Source organism: Grammomys surdaster, unplaced genomic scaffold, assembly GCF_004785775.1.
Source record: "Grammomys surdaster isolate TR1022 unplaced genomic scaffold, NIH_TR_1.0 126546, whole genome shotgun sequence".
NCBI classification, from domain to species: Eukaryota; Metazoa; Chordata; class Mammalia; order Rodentia; family Muridae; genus Grammomys; species Grammomys surdaster.
This window is the reverse complement of record NW_021621338.1, coordinates 9,363,479-9,379,447: the sequence shown is the minus strand read 5'-3', so window position 1 is coordinate 9,379,447 and position 15,969 is coordinate 9,363,479. Positions and strand designations below refer to the sequence as shown.

General features: G+C 36.0%; 1 protein-coding gene across 1 annotated transcript in view; it reads left to right on the top strand.

Moving 5' to 3' along the window:
* Positions 1-15,969, top strand: part of Znf385d (zinc finger protein 385D) — a 315,456-nt gene that overhangs the window by 179,950 nt on the left and 119,537 nt on the right. Inside the window, exon 3 of the mRNA XM_028760641.1 lies at positions 4,708-4,818. Coding sequence (XP_028616474.1) covers positions 4,708-4,818 — 111 coding nt within the window. The remainder of the gene's footprint in view (positions 1-4,707; positions 4,819-15,969) is intronic.

Sequence of the window (15,969 nt, the reverse complement as noted above, 5' to 3'; positions counted from 1 at the left end):
ACTGATTTGTTTGAGTTGATTTTATAACTATTCATTTTGCTGAAGTTTTTTTTTTAATCAGGTTTCAGGAGTTCTCTGGTGGAAGTTTTGGGGTCACTTAAGTATACTATCATATCATCTGCAAATAGTGATATTTTGACTTCTTCCTTTCCTATTTTTTATCCCTTTGACTTCTTTTTTGTTGTGTAATTGTTCTAGCTTGGACCTCCATTACTGTATTGAGTAGGTAAGGAGAGAGTGGACAGCCTTGTCTAGTCCCTGATTTTAGTGGGATTACTTCAAGTTTCTCTCCATTTAGTCTGATGTAGGCTACTTGTTTGCTGTGTGTTGATTTTACTATGTTTAGGTATGAGCCTTGAATTCCTGATCTTTCCAAGACTTTTACCATGAAGGGATGTTGAATTTTGTGAAATGCTTTCTCAGCATCTTGATAGATCAACATGTGTTTTTTCCTTTGACTTTGTTTATATAGTGGATTACATTGATGGATTTCCGAATATTGAACCATCCCTGCATTCCTGGGATAAAGCCTACTTGATCATGATGGATGATTGTGTTGGTGTGTTTTGGATTCGGTTTGCAAGAATTTTATTGAGTATTTTTTTGCATTGATATTCATAAGGGAGATTGGTATGAAGTTTCTTTCTCTGTTGGGTCTTTGTTAGGTTTAGGTATGAGAGTGATTGTGGCTTCATAGAAAAAAATTGAGTAGTGTTTCTTCTGTATGTATTTTGTAGAATAGTTTTCAGAGAACTGGTATTAGGTCTTCCTTGAAGGTCTGATAGAATTCTGTACTAAAGCCATCTGGTCCTAGGCTTTTTTTGGTGGGGAGACTTTCAATGACTGCTGCTATTTCTTTAGTGGTATTGGACTGTTTAGATGGTTTATCTGATCTTGATTTAACTTTGTAACCTGGTATTTGGCAAGAAAATTGTTCATTTCATCCAGATTTTCCAGTTTTATTGAGTATAAGCTTTTGTAGAAGGATCTGATGATTTTTTGAATTTCCTCAGTTTCTGTTGTTATGTTTCCCTTTTCAGTTCTAATTTTATTAATTTGGATACTTTCTCTGTGTCATCTGGTTAGTCTGGCTAAGTGTTTATCTATCTTGTTGATTTTCTCAAAGAACCAGCTCCTGGTTTTCTTGATCCTTGTATAGTTTTTTCTGTTTCTACTTTGTTGATTTCAGCCGTGTCTTTGATTGTTTCCTGCTGTATACTCCTCTTGAGTGTTTTTGCTTCTTTTTGTTCTAAAGCTTTCAGGTATGCTGTCAAGTTGCTAGTGTATTCTCTCTCCAGTTTCTTTTTATAGACACTTAGAGCTATGAGTTTCCCCTTAGAGCTGCTTTCATTGTGTCCCATAAGTTTTGGTATTATGAGCCTTAATTTTCATTAAATTCTAAAAAGTCTTTAATTTCTTTCTTTATTTCTTCCTTGACCAAGTCATCATTGAGTAGAGAGTTGTTCAATTTCCACATATATGTGGGCTTTCCATTGTTTTTGCTAGTATTGAAGACCAGCCTTAGTCCATGGTTATCTGAAAGGATGTAAGGGATTATTTCAATATTTTTGTATTTGTTGAGGCCTGCTTTTTGACCAATTATATGGTCTATTTTGGAGAAGGTACCATGAGGTGTTGAGAAAAAGGTATATTCTTTTGTTTTAGGATGAAATATTCTATAGATATCTGTTAAATCTATTTGGTTCAAAACTTCCGTTAATTCCACTGTGTTTCTGTTTAGTTTCTGTTTCCATGATCTGTCCATTGCTGAGAGTGGGATGTTGAAATCCCTCACTGTTATTGTGTGAGGTACAATGTGTGCTCTGAGTTTTAGTAAAGTTTCTTTTATGAATGTGGATACCCTTTCATTTGTAGTATAGATATTCTGAATCAAGAGTTCATCTTGGTAGATTTTTCCTTTGACAACGAGTATGAAGTGTCATTCCTTATCTTTTTTGATAACTTTTTGGTTGAAAGTTGATTTTATTCAAAATTAGAATGACTATGCCAGCTTGTCTTGGAACCATTTGCTTGGAAAATTGTTTTCCAGCCATTTACTCTGAGGTTGTAGTGTCTGTCTTTGTCACTGAAGTGTGTTTCCTGAATGCAGCAAACTTCTGGTTCCTGTTTATGTATCCAGTCTGTTAGTCTGCTTTTTTTTTTTTAATTGGGGAATTGAGTCCATTGATGTTAAGAGATATTAATGAAAAGTGATTGTTTCTTCCTGTTATTTTTTTATTAGAGGTGTAATTATGTTTATGCATCTTCTTATGAGTTTGTTGGACGATTACTTCCTTGCTTTTTCTGTGTTGTAGTTTCTCTTGTTTTGGAGTTTTCCATATATTATCCATTGTAGGGCTGGATTTGTGGGAAGATATTGTGTAAATTTGGCTATTCATAGAGTATCTTGGTTTCTCCATCTATAGTGATTGATAGTTTTCCTGGGTATAGTATTCTGGCCTGGCATTTGTGTTCTCTTAGTGTCTGTATGATATCAGTCCAGGATCTTCTGGCTTTTATAGTCTCTGGTGAGAAGACTGGTGTAATTCTTATAGGTATGCCTTTATATATTACTTGTCCTCTCCCCCTTACTGCTTTTAGTAATTTTTTTTGTTTTGTGCATTCGATGTTTTGATTATTATTTGAGGGGTGCTATTTCTTTTCTGGTCTATTTTTTTTTTTTTTTTTGGAGTTCTGTAGGCTTCTTGTATGTTCATGGGCATCTCTTTCTTTAGGTTAGGAAGGTTTTCTTCTTCAATTTTGTTGAAGATATTTACTGGTCCTTTAAGTTGGGAATCTTCACTCTCATCTATACCTATTATCCTTAGGTTTGGTCCTGGATTTCCTGGATGTTTTGGGTTAAACGATTTTTGCATTTTGCATTTTCTTTGACAGTTGTGTCAATGTTTTTCATGGTGTCTTCTGCACATGAGATTCTCCCACCGATCTCTTGTATTCTGTTGGTGATGCTTGCCTCTAAGACTCCTGATTTCTTAAAAAGGTTTTCTATCTCCAGGGCAGTCTCCCTTTGAGATTTCTTTGTCATTTCTACTTCCATTTTTAGATCTTGGATGGTTTTGTTTAATTCCTTTACCTGTTTTGTTGTGTTTTCTTACAATTCTTTAAGGGATTTTTATCTTTCCTCTTTAAGGGCTTCTACCTGTTTACCTGTGTTCTCCTGTACTTCTTTAAGGGAGTTGTTTATGTTCCTCTTAAAGTCCTCTATCATCCTCATGAGAAGTGATTTTAAATCTGAGTCCTGCTTTCCCAGTCTGATGAGGTGTCCAGGACTTGCTATGGTAAGAGAACTGGGTTTTGATAATGCCAGATAACTTCAGTTTCTGTTGTTATATTCTTGTGCTTGCCTTTTGCCATCTGGTTAACTGTAGTGCTACCTGCACTCACTGTCTCTGGCTGGAGAGTGTCTTTCCAGTTATCTTGCTTATGTCAGAACTCCTCAGAGTCCAGATATCTCTGTGATCCTGTGATCCTAAACTCCTTGGTGGAAGAGCTCCTGGGACTTAGGCTTCCTCTTGGATCCTGTAACCCTGCTGCTCTGAGTACAGTAGTTCCTCAGTTTCTCGGAGTACAGTGGTTCCATCACTGCTCAGCTGCTCTTCTACCTAGGAAGGTTCAGGATATGGTGTCTTCATGTGAGCAGACTGGTTACTTGTCTGCCCCAGCCCGGAACCATTTTTTAGACATATTCTTCACTGTGCCAAATCATTTTAAAGCTATCTCAAGCCACCATTATGTATTTAGCTATGTCTAAGAATATGTGTCAGATGTTTCTAGCTAAATGTGGTGTTGCACATCTACAGCCCCATCATGAAGAAAGCTAATTTAATGGATTATGTGTTTGAGATTAGTCTGAGACATATTAAGTTTAAGGCCCACCTGTGTTATCTGTGTGTGCACATGTACATAACATTGAAAAAATTAAAGTCCAATATAATACCAACATTTTTTATCAAAGTATGAGGTTCATGATAGCTTTCTCCTTTCACATACTTTTCAATGTCACTGTTTATAACTATGAACAGAATGATGTTCAATAATTTTTTGAGTCATCATTGTTAAACCTCATTCCAACTAGGACAGTGCTTCGTGAAGGGATATTACACTTAACAGAACTTGTGACATTAAGCTTAGTGTTGATCCTTATATAAATGGGATGGAGATAGCTGAAATTTTACCTAGACTGTTTGATTTCACTCATAGGCATCCATAGAAGATTGACATTAGGTATTTGAATGCTGTACTTTTCAAGTCTAATTGACACTAAATATAGGATAAAATTGAGTAATGTTGCATAGTTAATTTTGATTGTTGATCAGGTGGTTGGAAGTCCAGGTTCTAAGAATGATATAAACCCATTTCAATGTTAGGCTGCCCACACTAGTAAGAATTTGATTTACCATAAACCTTTAATTATACATGAATATTATCAAACTGTAATAAGGGTTTGTCCTAATTGGGAAAAACCACTAAGTTTACAGACACTATGAAAACATTTATCATCTTCTTATCATCTTTGGGTTTATTGCTATCTATATTCAAAGAAAGAAGAAATGCCTTTTCATAGAGTAAATGTATTGTTTAAAAGCAACAAACATAAGCAATAGTTGTGCAGACTTAATGAAATATGGAGCGTTCAGTGAAACTGACAAGCTTTATCTCTCTGTTTTTTTTTTTTTATTCTTACAGATGGACCCTATTCAGAAAGCTGTAATAAACCATACATTCGGGGTTCCTCTTCCTCATCGGAAAAAGCAAATCATCTCATGCAACATTTGCCAGTTGAGATTTAATTCAGATGTGAGTGAACCACTTAATCACTACAAAACTCATTATATGGTTCTAGTTTTAGGTTTTTTTTCTCCCAGCAACTAAGAATACCCATGCCCAAAAAAACACATTTAACTACATGTATTCAATAACTTGGGAGCCTACCATACTGTGTTTGGGTTTTACTATAGAAAAATTGCATGTACAGTTAGATATACTTGAAGTTTAGTGTTTTGTTTTTAGTAGCTTAAGAATACTTAAGAATAGTTAATGTATATCATATGCTTTGTCAAATTGAGGGCCAGTGAATATTTCAATAGATTACATCTCAGAAATAAGACAGCTCATATTCCAAGACTAAGCCTTTAACTTCAAACCCTTTTCTCAATATCAACAGGTTCCCAGTTCCATCTCAGTGCTGTAGGATCCCTCTCCCTCTCCCTCTCCCTCTCCCTCTCCCTCTCCCTCTCCCTCTCTCCTTCTTTCTGTGTTTTTTTATGTTTTTTTAATAATTTATTTTTTCTCAAATCGTAATTCATTCACACAGGGGTTATAAACACAGAAAGGCAGGATGTGGGAAAGGGAATGACACTGGAGTGTGGGTGATCAGGAGGAATACAGATATCATCAGAAACGGGTATCGGCTGGGTGAAGGTTCAGGGGACAAGTCACTATGACTCTGCCTATGACTCGCTTGTCCTTATCTAAGTTGGTATTGTCTGCCCAGGCTACCTATTTACAAGGTCTATGACTACTCAGGCTTGTAAATTTCCACAAAAGCTGCCTGTTTACATTAGCTTATAGCCCTCTGTTATGATGTTTTTCCACTGAGACCCAAGACTTGGTGTTAGTATACATGTATGACAGGCCTATTGCTGATTTTAGGCCTATGGCTGATTTTAGGCCTTCAGTGGGTAAGCAGGGCTGCCCCTGACATCTCCTCCCTTCTCTAAGTATAGAAGGGCTGTGGCAATTCTAAACTTGAGAAGGCGGGGATAGAGGCCTGACCTCCAGTATTTGAAGGGGACCTTGTAATGGCTCCAGTCCCCCTGTCGTTGTCCAGTGAGGCATGAGGGCCATACCCGTCCCGATGTCTTTTTCCTGGAGAGGGGATACTTTTGACATCAACCCCTATGCAGTCAGGCTTGTCCCTCAGGGAACCCAGATAGATATTTTTATCATTTATTTATATTCCCTTGCAGTGCTTAGCCTCGCAGCCTAAGCAAGAATTCAGATCGCCTGACAGAGGGGGTCCTGGGTGGCCCCTCTCTGCTTGGTCTTGGGCAGAAGCCCCCTCTTTTAGATTGGGTGGAGATGGGTTTTGGAAACACCCTGTATTAGAAACCAAAGTGTCAAAATTGTCATTACATGACATTGCCAGTGCAACATATACAGACTGTATGAAGAATTTCATCTGCTGAGAACACTATAGGCAGTGATCAGCCACATGAAATACATATGACCTTTACAAATGGTTCATTTCTTCTATCAGGCAAACAGTTCTTTTTTATTTAATGATTTCTTAGCTCATGCAACTCAACTATTTTCTTGCAATTAAAATATTCCTTCTGTTGTCTTGAAAAAAGAGTGGTTACCTAGACCTGTCCTGGTACATTTGAACTCCATAGACCTGTTCTAGTGCACTTGGATATTTTATAATGAATACAACCTTATTGGTTCCAGTGGCTGGGAGGTCCAAACCTATATTTCTAGTAATTACAGAGTCTGACAAGGATATACTGTCTGGCTTATAGGTGTTACATTTTCACCAGTCTTCCATAAGAGAGAATTTTCAAATATAATTTTATTTTCTTTTAAAAAGACAACAGCCATTTAGATTGCTAATAGTGTTTCTAGGTTGCTAATAGTGTTTACATTGCTAATAGTGTTTCTAGGCCCTCATGTGTGTTTATCTGGGAAAGCTGACTACTTGCTCATGATTTTCCTTTGGGAGCTCTATGGCATGTGGGCAAAGGCAGATACCCAAGCTACTATAGTATTTGGGCTCACAGGTCTGGGTCATCATTAGCCATAGCAGGCTTGACCCATTTTTAGACAGTATGTCTACTAGTTGTCTATTTATGCTATGGCTGGGAAGAACACAAATATGTCACCTTATTGTTCTGGAGGCAAGAAGTCTAAAAAGGGTCTCTCTGCATGTTATCAGGGTGTTGATAAGCTTTGTTACTACAAATGACTCTGGAGAAGAATGAATACAGTTTCTTCTGGTTTGAGTTCATTAAGGATGGTGGGCCTCTACTTCTCTATAACAGAGGGATGTTCAATACTTTGCTCAATCACTTTGATTCTTCTGCCTAACCCCTGCATATTGACACATCATACTAGGACAGCCTAAAAATTCAGGATAGTTGCCCAACTTTTAATTAAGCTGACTAGGAAATTTAATTGCATCTGCTAACCTAACCCCATTTTTCCATTTTATATCACACATGTAGTTTCAAGGCATGAGACTTTACCATTTTTGGAAGATTGCTCTATACAATGGATACTTTCTGAAAAAGTCTGTGGTTCCAAGTCCATGTCATGGTCATTAATTTCATAATTTAGTTTATTTGTTCTGTGTTTTATAAGCTCCTATGAATTCATTACACGTACACATTTTTCTTTACTTTATATTCAATGTTGAATGTAAATTCACCATATAGGATTAATTTTAAATGATTGCTATTATATTTGTTTACCTATCTATACATGTACGTGTATGAGCATGAGTTTATCATAACCTGCATGTGAAGTCAGAGTCCATCTCCACTTCAAACATGTGGGTCCTAAGGATCGAGTTGATATCCTTAGGCAATCACCTTTACCTTCTGAGCAATCTTGCAACCCTAGAGTTAATTTTTTAAATAATAGTTTTGATTACCTTTTACTTTAAAGATCTAATGTTTATTTAAACATGGCAACATTTTGATTGTATTTTGCTAATAAAATATAAATATTGCAGAGCTAAAACATAACAATTTGCTGTCTCTTAAAGATGTAAAATTACCCTTGTACCTTTATGCTTCTTGAAGAACTTAGGCATAGGATACAATGGAATTGTGTGCTTACTGACTGGCAGTATTCTAAAGTACTACCTTTATAAACTGCATAGATGCTGAATTCCCACATCAACTAAACTTTTCAATTTATCTACTACATTAATACAAACCCTGTATATAGAAAAAATTTAATATAAATATACATTTGTGTGATTCCATCATATTTTAATCCCGAGGAAAACCTTTCCAGTCCTCAAAACACAGCATATTTATTCTTTCCAGGTAAATCTGAATTTTATTTTCTTGTTTCTGTTTTCATCTCTGGAATGTTCTAGAGCACCTTAGTAATTCACTTGTATGTGTGATTGAATTTTCTGTCACTTGGAAAGTGGTTTTGCCAAAAGAAACCTTTATACATTTAAAAGCTTCTTCTCCTTCCATCGGAAATAATAGCTTACAGTTCTTTTCATTTCTAAATCATGAAAATTCAATTTCCTCACCCTTTCTATGTTTTTATTTTTTAACGCTCATATTAAAAATTATGTAACTTGATGTTGTACCATACTGGTTTCTAATATACTACAAATTCCTGTTAAAGTCCTGCAGATAGCTTTTGAAATGTCACTAATTATATTTAATGCATTCAAATGGTTGTATTTTCTTGATGAGAATTTTTATTGAATAAAATATTTTAATATTCATATAAATATACATTGTATTATACAAACACTTCTTATTAAAGGCTGCGATGTTGTAATTTGTTAAATTGTTTTAGCATCATCTTAAAATAAGCATGAATTGCTATGTGACCTGAGAAGGTTAGTAAATTGCTTTTAAAAGGCAAGTTAAAATTTGGCCAACATGGATATAAGACGATATTCATGAAGGAAGTGAATGAAGAAAAAAAAGAATATTTAATGATTGTTTGTAGAACATGAAATAAGATCTCAAGTTCCGAACAAAGGAGTATAAATTGTTTTTATAGTCAAATTCATAATAATAGAGTTTTATTTTATGTTTGAGGAAGAAAAGACTGCTAATTCCTTGCACACACTAAGGTATACTGTAAGAGATTTATTGGTCAGCTGGCCAACAACTGATATTTTTGTTGAATTTCAGTCACAATGATAAAATACCCACACAAAAAGCAACTTAGGGGAGAAGAATTTTAGCTCACAATTTCAGGTTTCAGTGCATCAATGTGAGGAAGTAACAGTAGCAGGAGCTTGAGACATCACACCCACAGTGAGTTACAGAGACAAAAGAGATGCACTCATGCTGAATGCTTGTTAGTTCTCAGCTTTCTCCTCCAATCTAGTCTAGGACCCCAATTCTATGGAAAGGTGCTTACTACAGTGAGCTAAGGCTTCCATGTCAATTAAGGCAATCTATATATTTCTCTATCAACATGCTCACAGGTAAACTTCATCTAGACAATTCCCCAACAAAGACTCTCTTACCAGGTGATTCTACATTGTGCAAACTAAACATTCAAAACAAGTGAAATGATTGGCTGGTTAAGACAATGTTCATTTTTTTATCATGTATACCTTCTCTGGTCCAGATTGGATCACAGGTCCATTGTCAGGTTGCATAGGATATTGGAAAGCAGCCTTGATAGGGCTCTGTGGACATCCTCATAAGCCAGGCTGTCTGGAGAAATAGCCTTGAGTTTCAATGGATTCATGGTTGGGTTCAAACTTATATGGAGAAAATGTGGCCTTACCCACAAAGACTCCTGGTTTCTATCACACAGTTACACTCACAATTCAAGCATAGATACTGACTGTTAAATTACAAGTTCAAATACAAATGCCTGAGTTTTAATGCAGCAGCATTCCTGTTATAACAGAGGACTACCAAATATTAATTACTTATGGGAACTCATTTGAGGAAGCAACAGAGGGAACAGAATATTATTCAAAGATAGCATAGCTCGGAAGCTTCTGACCATTTAAAGGAAGATCGTTTTTATCACCACCAGTAGCGTTAATAGATTCCCCGATGCTGTTGTAAAGTGGAAACTCCTATTAGTGTTTTAAATTTTTGAATCCAGGAATAGAGCAAACCATGTAAGAGTTGATTTTTTCAAAACCTATTTTTAATAAGGGGTGCTTAAATGCTTTACCCTCCCATCTAGTCCATTGCCATCCAACAGAGGTAGTGGAAAAGAAAGGTTATTAGGATACAGGAGAAGTGGACCTGTTTAGAAATAGTTCTTTGAAGCAAATTCCAATCTGTGTTATAAGGATATCAGCATTTCAGTTCACATGAATTTGTAGCAGCAACATGATCCACTGGCAAACACCATTCATGAATCAGTAACACCAAGTCGATCCAGAAGAAACCAAAAGGCTCTGATATATGCTGTTTAGAAGTAGTTCCTTGGGGTGATTTCAATCTCCAATTGTCAGGAAACCAGCAGTCCAATTCAGTTGTGTCAGGATAGCAAACACAAATTGGTAGTGGTGGCACAAACTAGCAGAAACAGCAAAGCCACCACTGAATCAGCACGAGTTAGCAAGAGCAACCAAGGCCAGCAGAAACCCCAGGAGAAGTTCTCTGCCATGTCTCTCTCAACGAAGTAAAAATCAGTGAAAGACGAACACAGGAAACCAAGGAAGCATTGCAAAGGTAGCTATAATCCTATTTATACTTTCTCCAGGTATCATGTGTCCTCTCATGGATCTTAACTCAACGAAATACCATGTTAGTCTTTCTAAGCAAAATTTCATGTGAGTCTGTTTTAAGAAAACTGTCTGAGTCTGTATCAGCTAATATATCCAGAACCATCCACTTCAATCTGCCAATTGTTCAGAGTCCAAAGAAATGGCAAGAATCCTTCAGAACACCACCAGAAGTTATTTTGGTGTGCTTCTTTGTATGAATTATGACAAAGGGTGATCAGTAACTAATAGTTAGGCTTACCAATACCATTCAGAATCATCCACTGCCTGTTGGGTTGTATTTATATTCCTTATAAATGTTATGCATTCTTTCACGTTTGTTTATAAAAATATCCCTTTACCTGTGTCTGCTTCATGAAAATATTCTTTCAGTGTGTTTGTTTTAGCAAAACATTCTTGTGTGCCTTAGCAAAACATCATTTAACATAACTGACTTTCCAAAGACACCAGAAGTTTCTATTCTAAAGCTGTTTATCTGAATTTAGAGGTTTCATAATGGACATAAAGACAGATTATGCACTAAAAAAAGGTTATCAGTTATCTCTTTTTACAAGTAACCAAATTGCTCAATAACCTACTGCTCACATCATGTGGTAAGAAACCTTTTTAGTATTAAAATCAACATTATTTGGGAGTGATGCGTAAATACCACTTAAACAAAAACTGGTGATTGTATTAACTTCAAAGATCTATTCATTTACATCTTACCTCAAAAAATCTATCTATCTGTCTGTCTGTCTGTCTGACTGACTATCTATCTATCTATCTATCTATCTATCTATCTAATTTCTTTGGATGTGTGCGTGCATTCATGAGTTAATATGTCCCATATAAATGTGAGTGTCTTTAAAACAAGGTCCTCTGAAATTGGATTTACAGGTGTTTGTGAGCTATTATATGGATATGAGGTGCAGAAGCCAGGTCTATTGAAAGTGCTCTTATCTACTGAGCCATCTCTCCACCCCCTAGTTCCATAAGAGAAAATCTAAATATACCCATTGTAAGAATTAATGAATTTTTATAAAGGAAAACACAAGACATTATACTTTTGTTTTTGTGTAGTTTGATATTTAATTTTTCTTCTCAAACTGTAAATTCCATTTTCAGGTTTAAAAATATCTAAGTATTCCTTGCCTATATCTGGCAGGGCATGTTGTCTGTATACATTCTGAGAGAAGGAAGAGTACATAAATCCTATGCCCACATGTAGTGTTACTCAATGTTCTAGGAGACAGGTTCCTAATGACCTAGCATTTAAAATGTGTATACAATTCCAAACATGAAGTCAATATGAGGAAGAGACTGAAAGAACAGGAAAACCATCCACCAGAAGTGGACACCTTATCAACAGCTGGCAGGACATTGGTTGCTTTGGGCTCCTCCATGAGCTTACAAGACCTCCACAATCTGTGATTCAGATGAGTAACCAAAGGCCAACCACATATCTCAGTGGTTAAATGTGCTTGACATCAGGTCTAACCATCTAAGTTTGACCCCTGGCTTCTACTAGATGGAAGCAAAAAACTGACTCCTGCAACTTGGCCTCTCTCCTGCACATGTATGTCATGACATGATATGTTCCCACATATATATACTTTCATACAGAATAAATACATGTAATAAACTATATATATTAAATATATATATGCATGTATATTTTAAATATATATATTTATTATATATATATGTATGTATATTTTATTACACATATATATATATATATATGTAATAAAATTCTTCACGGGATCAGGCCCAGAACAGGAGGCTGAAGCAGATGAATGTGGTGAGTCTGATGTTAGCCTGAGCAATATAGGGAGACACTATCTCAAAACTAACTAAATAAGTTAAATTCAATTACTAGAAATGTACTTAAGTGATATAAAAACTAAATACTATATGACCCGACAGCTTACAAACTCTAACCCAAATTTCTGTTTCGTTTCATGGGATACATAGTATAATCATGTTTGTTTTACATCTTGAATATTAAATCACTTCTTAAGAAATATCAAATCACAAATATATTTGCTCTTCTTCAGAAAATACACTTGTGTTTGAAGTGTTAATCTTTTTGTGTGTGTTTTTAGTGTTAAAGTGTTTGTTTTCTATAACTATAAAGTACTCATTTCTTGGGAATCTCACCTTTTAAATAAAAGGTGATGACTCATTTTTTGAAAAACATTTTGCCTCTTTAAGTGTGTTATTGCTGGTGCTTCCCAAGAACCTTCTGAGGGGTCTGCTCTAAGGTAGATTTCCATGTAGATTTGACACATCTTTCTTAGGAGAATCTGTTAGTAGGACTAACACTGAATCACAGTTTTCACTCAAACATCATGGCTATTTCCTTATGTGTCTTTTCTTTCTGAAGAACCAACTCTCAATTAGGGCCAATCTTCATGTCAGAAAAAAGACCTCTTTGAGAGCCAGCCAAATGAGATGTAAGTGGGCTGTGGTGTCACCTGTGTGAGCCATGTTTTGGCATGCGGGCTAACAGACTATAGATTGTGGCTTTGTGTACACATGCCTGAGTATCTCCATTCAATATCATGTCCCCCAAGTTTACTTTTGAGCAGTTTTGTCACTTAGTTGCACTAGCTGCTGACTTCTGAGTGGAAAATCCAGTGCTATAAGGACATCTCAGAAAAGAAAAATTTAAAAAAATTTCCTTTTCATACTTATTTCATGTTTTGCCTGTATATATGTATGTATACCATGTGTATATCTGGTTCCTACAAAGACCAGAAGATAGTATGGGAGCCCCTGTAATTGTAGACAGTCGTTAACCACCATGTGAGTGCTGTAAAAGTAATCCGGATTCTCTGGAAGAACAGGCAGTGCTTTTAATTGCTGAGCCCATAAAACAAGACTTTAACAGAAGGGCTAAGCTGATACTACAAATTAAAGCCACTGTCCATTTGCATATATTATAGAAACTGGTCAAGACTGGGTACCCATTAAAGAACAGAAATGCATTAAAATGTACTGCTACTTAAAGAGTGGAAGTATGAAGGCGGCCATAAATGCCAAGAGTCTATCCTGAAAGGAAGACGCTGAGAACAGGACTATGTCAGGCACATACCTGGAAGGATGGAAACATAGGGCTGTGTTGGAGAGGGAAGAATGTACCAGTGAAACAACACACAGGTTTCCATTTCAGTGAATCAAAAGTTGCCTTGAGTCTCAGGAAATGGAGGTGGGAATCTGCTGATGCAAAAGTTCTCTGTAAGCCTTAGATCCCACTCAATAAATTATGAATATTTTAATGAAGGGAGAATTATAGCTTAGAGTCACTTTCCCAACTTCTCTGGAAGGAAAATGGAATTGGAAGCAAGACTTAGGAAAATGTTGGACATCTGCTTCAGCTTTGCTACATTTTGATGAAAATGAATTCAGGGAATTCGTTCTCCTTTGTCCCTCATCCATTTGCAGTATTTATATCTTAAGCTATGGGATCTTAAAAACTAAGCATGAAAAGTTACATCTTCAGTTGGAAAGAAGAAAGTTGAGTTAGACTAGGTGTGGCCTGCAGATGACTCTCATGACATATAAACTTGCTTTGTGACAGCCTTGGAGTTTTAGGTTATTTTTTTAAACAAATCATGAACATCTAAACCCCCAAATTTGAGCTTTTTGATTATACTTGACTTCAGAGGATACTGAAGATTGCCTCACAGTTGATTGTGGTAGGTTGCTATTAGCCTTTGGATAAATACTTGATGTAATGCAGTCAGTGACCAGGAGTCAGCTGATATGCCTATCTCAACGATGTTCCCTCTCCTTTAACAACTATATGCAGTTCTTAAAGTGTTATATGCCACTAACAAAGATTGTAGAAAATGAGCTAATTGTCACCAAGAATCCAAAGTCTTAGAGAAAAAGCTTCCTTACCCCTTTATATTAACTGTAGTCATAACTCTGATTCCCAGGATCCTTGTGTTATGTTTCATTACAGTTTAATTCAATTTCTTATAAAGCAGTTTTATCACAGCCTTGAAACTAGAAGAATATATTTTCATTGCTGGGTAGAAGAGTAAAGGACTTTGAGGAATAATAAGTCAAATTTGTGTCCATTTTTATGCTATCTGTATTTTGTGGATTTTGTACCTTTGCCTCCTAACCTTTGCAGTTTGCTATTGGCTCTTTTTATACTGAGGCTTATTGTCTGTCTCAGTTAGTTAGAACAATTGTGAAAACACACATTTATGTCAACATTGCCCCAGATCTTTCTATAATCCGAACAAACCTACCATTTTATTCTACTTTCTTCACAGTAGAAGTTTCTTATGGTGATTATTTCAGGGGTTATAATTCAGCTTGTTCCTAGACTAAAGGAAACTGGAACTATTGGAGGCAGGTTAAAAAATCACATACTATGTTTAGGGTACCTTGGTAGAATTTCTTAGATGTCTGTCAAGCCCATTCTAGTCCTGCCAAATCTAAGCAGTGTATTAGAAACTTGTCTTACATTGAACATTTTGATCCATGCTCAGCTGTTTTGAAGTAGCCAAGCCTTATTTTAAATGTAGAATAATGCTGAAGCATCTTCATCCAGATCCCTGCTTTGACATAAGCTAAACCTCATCAAGATAAAACTTATACTCCTGTGGGGAAACTCATACCTGAGTATGGGTACAGAGTATGGCAGCTGACTAACAGTTCGGTTTTCTAGATGTGTATGTTTTGTTCTGATTCTTTTGAAATGCAAAAAAATGCTTAATCTCACAAGACAGCCTGCATATGACCCTCTTCTGTATTGGGCAGAAATGAGCTTTGCAGTCCATATAGGAGATCTGTGCAAAAAGAGTATGGAAACTTATTCTTATCCATCTTATCAGTGATTAGGCTGGTCTACTAGGCTTTTAACCTTCCCTTAAACTTCTTTTTAAGTAAGATTGCAGATGTAATCTCTGAGCGGATTCTATCCATTTCCCAAGCAGGGTGTATTGTCTCTGCATCAGTGAACTTGCCATGATAATCAACTTATTTTTTTTTGTCCCATCCATCAATCACTCTTGATTACAGCTGGATAGACGTTCTGTTCTGTTCATCAGATCATCAGCGCATGTAATGTTACACCTGGAGGCCAGTACCAATCAGCCCTCCATGGAAGAAAAGCACTTTCCTCCAAGGCTTTTGTGAAAGGTTTTCTGATTTACATATGTGTCTCATTGAATTGTCATGTCTGTCTTTGACTCTGCATCCTCCCTCAGCAAAAATCACCTTCCAAAATAGCTCCCTTAGTCTTCTCCATTATTTGCTTCATTATTCTGCTCATAATCTATTTTATACCTCTTATCTTATCAAATTTTCTAATCATTACTGCAGATATTATAGAAATTCAAATCACATGAATTATAATTCAATGAATATTCAGTACCTCTGTAAAACCAGTTTATCTTATGTTTCAGTTGGATGATTGAAAGTCTAATTGTGTTGATTTTTTTTTATGGTTGTCTAAATTCAAATTCTTGTTTGCTGTTTTGGCTTGGGCA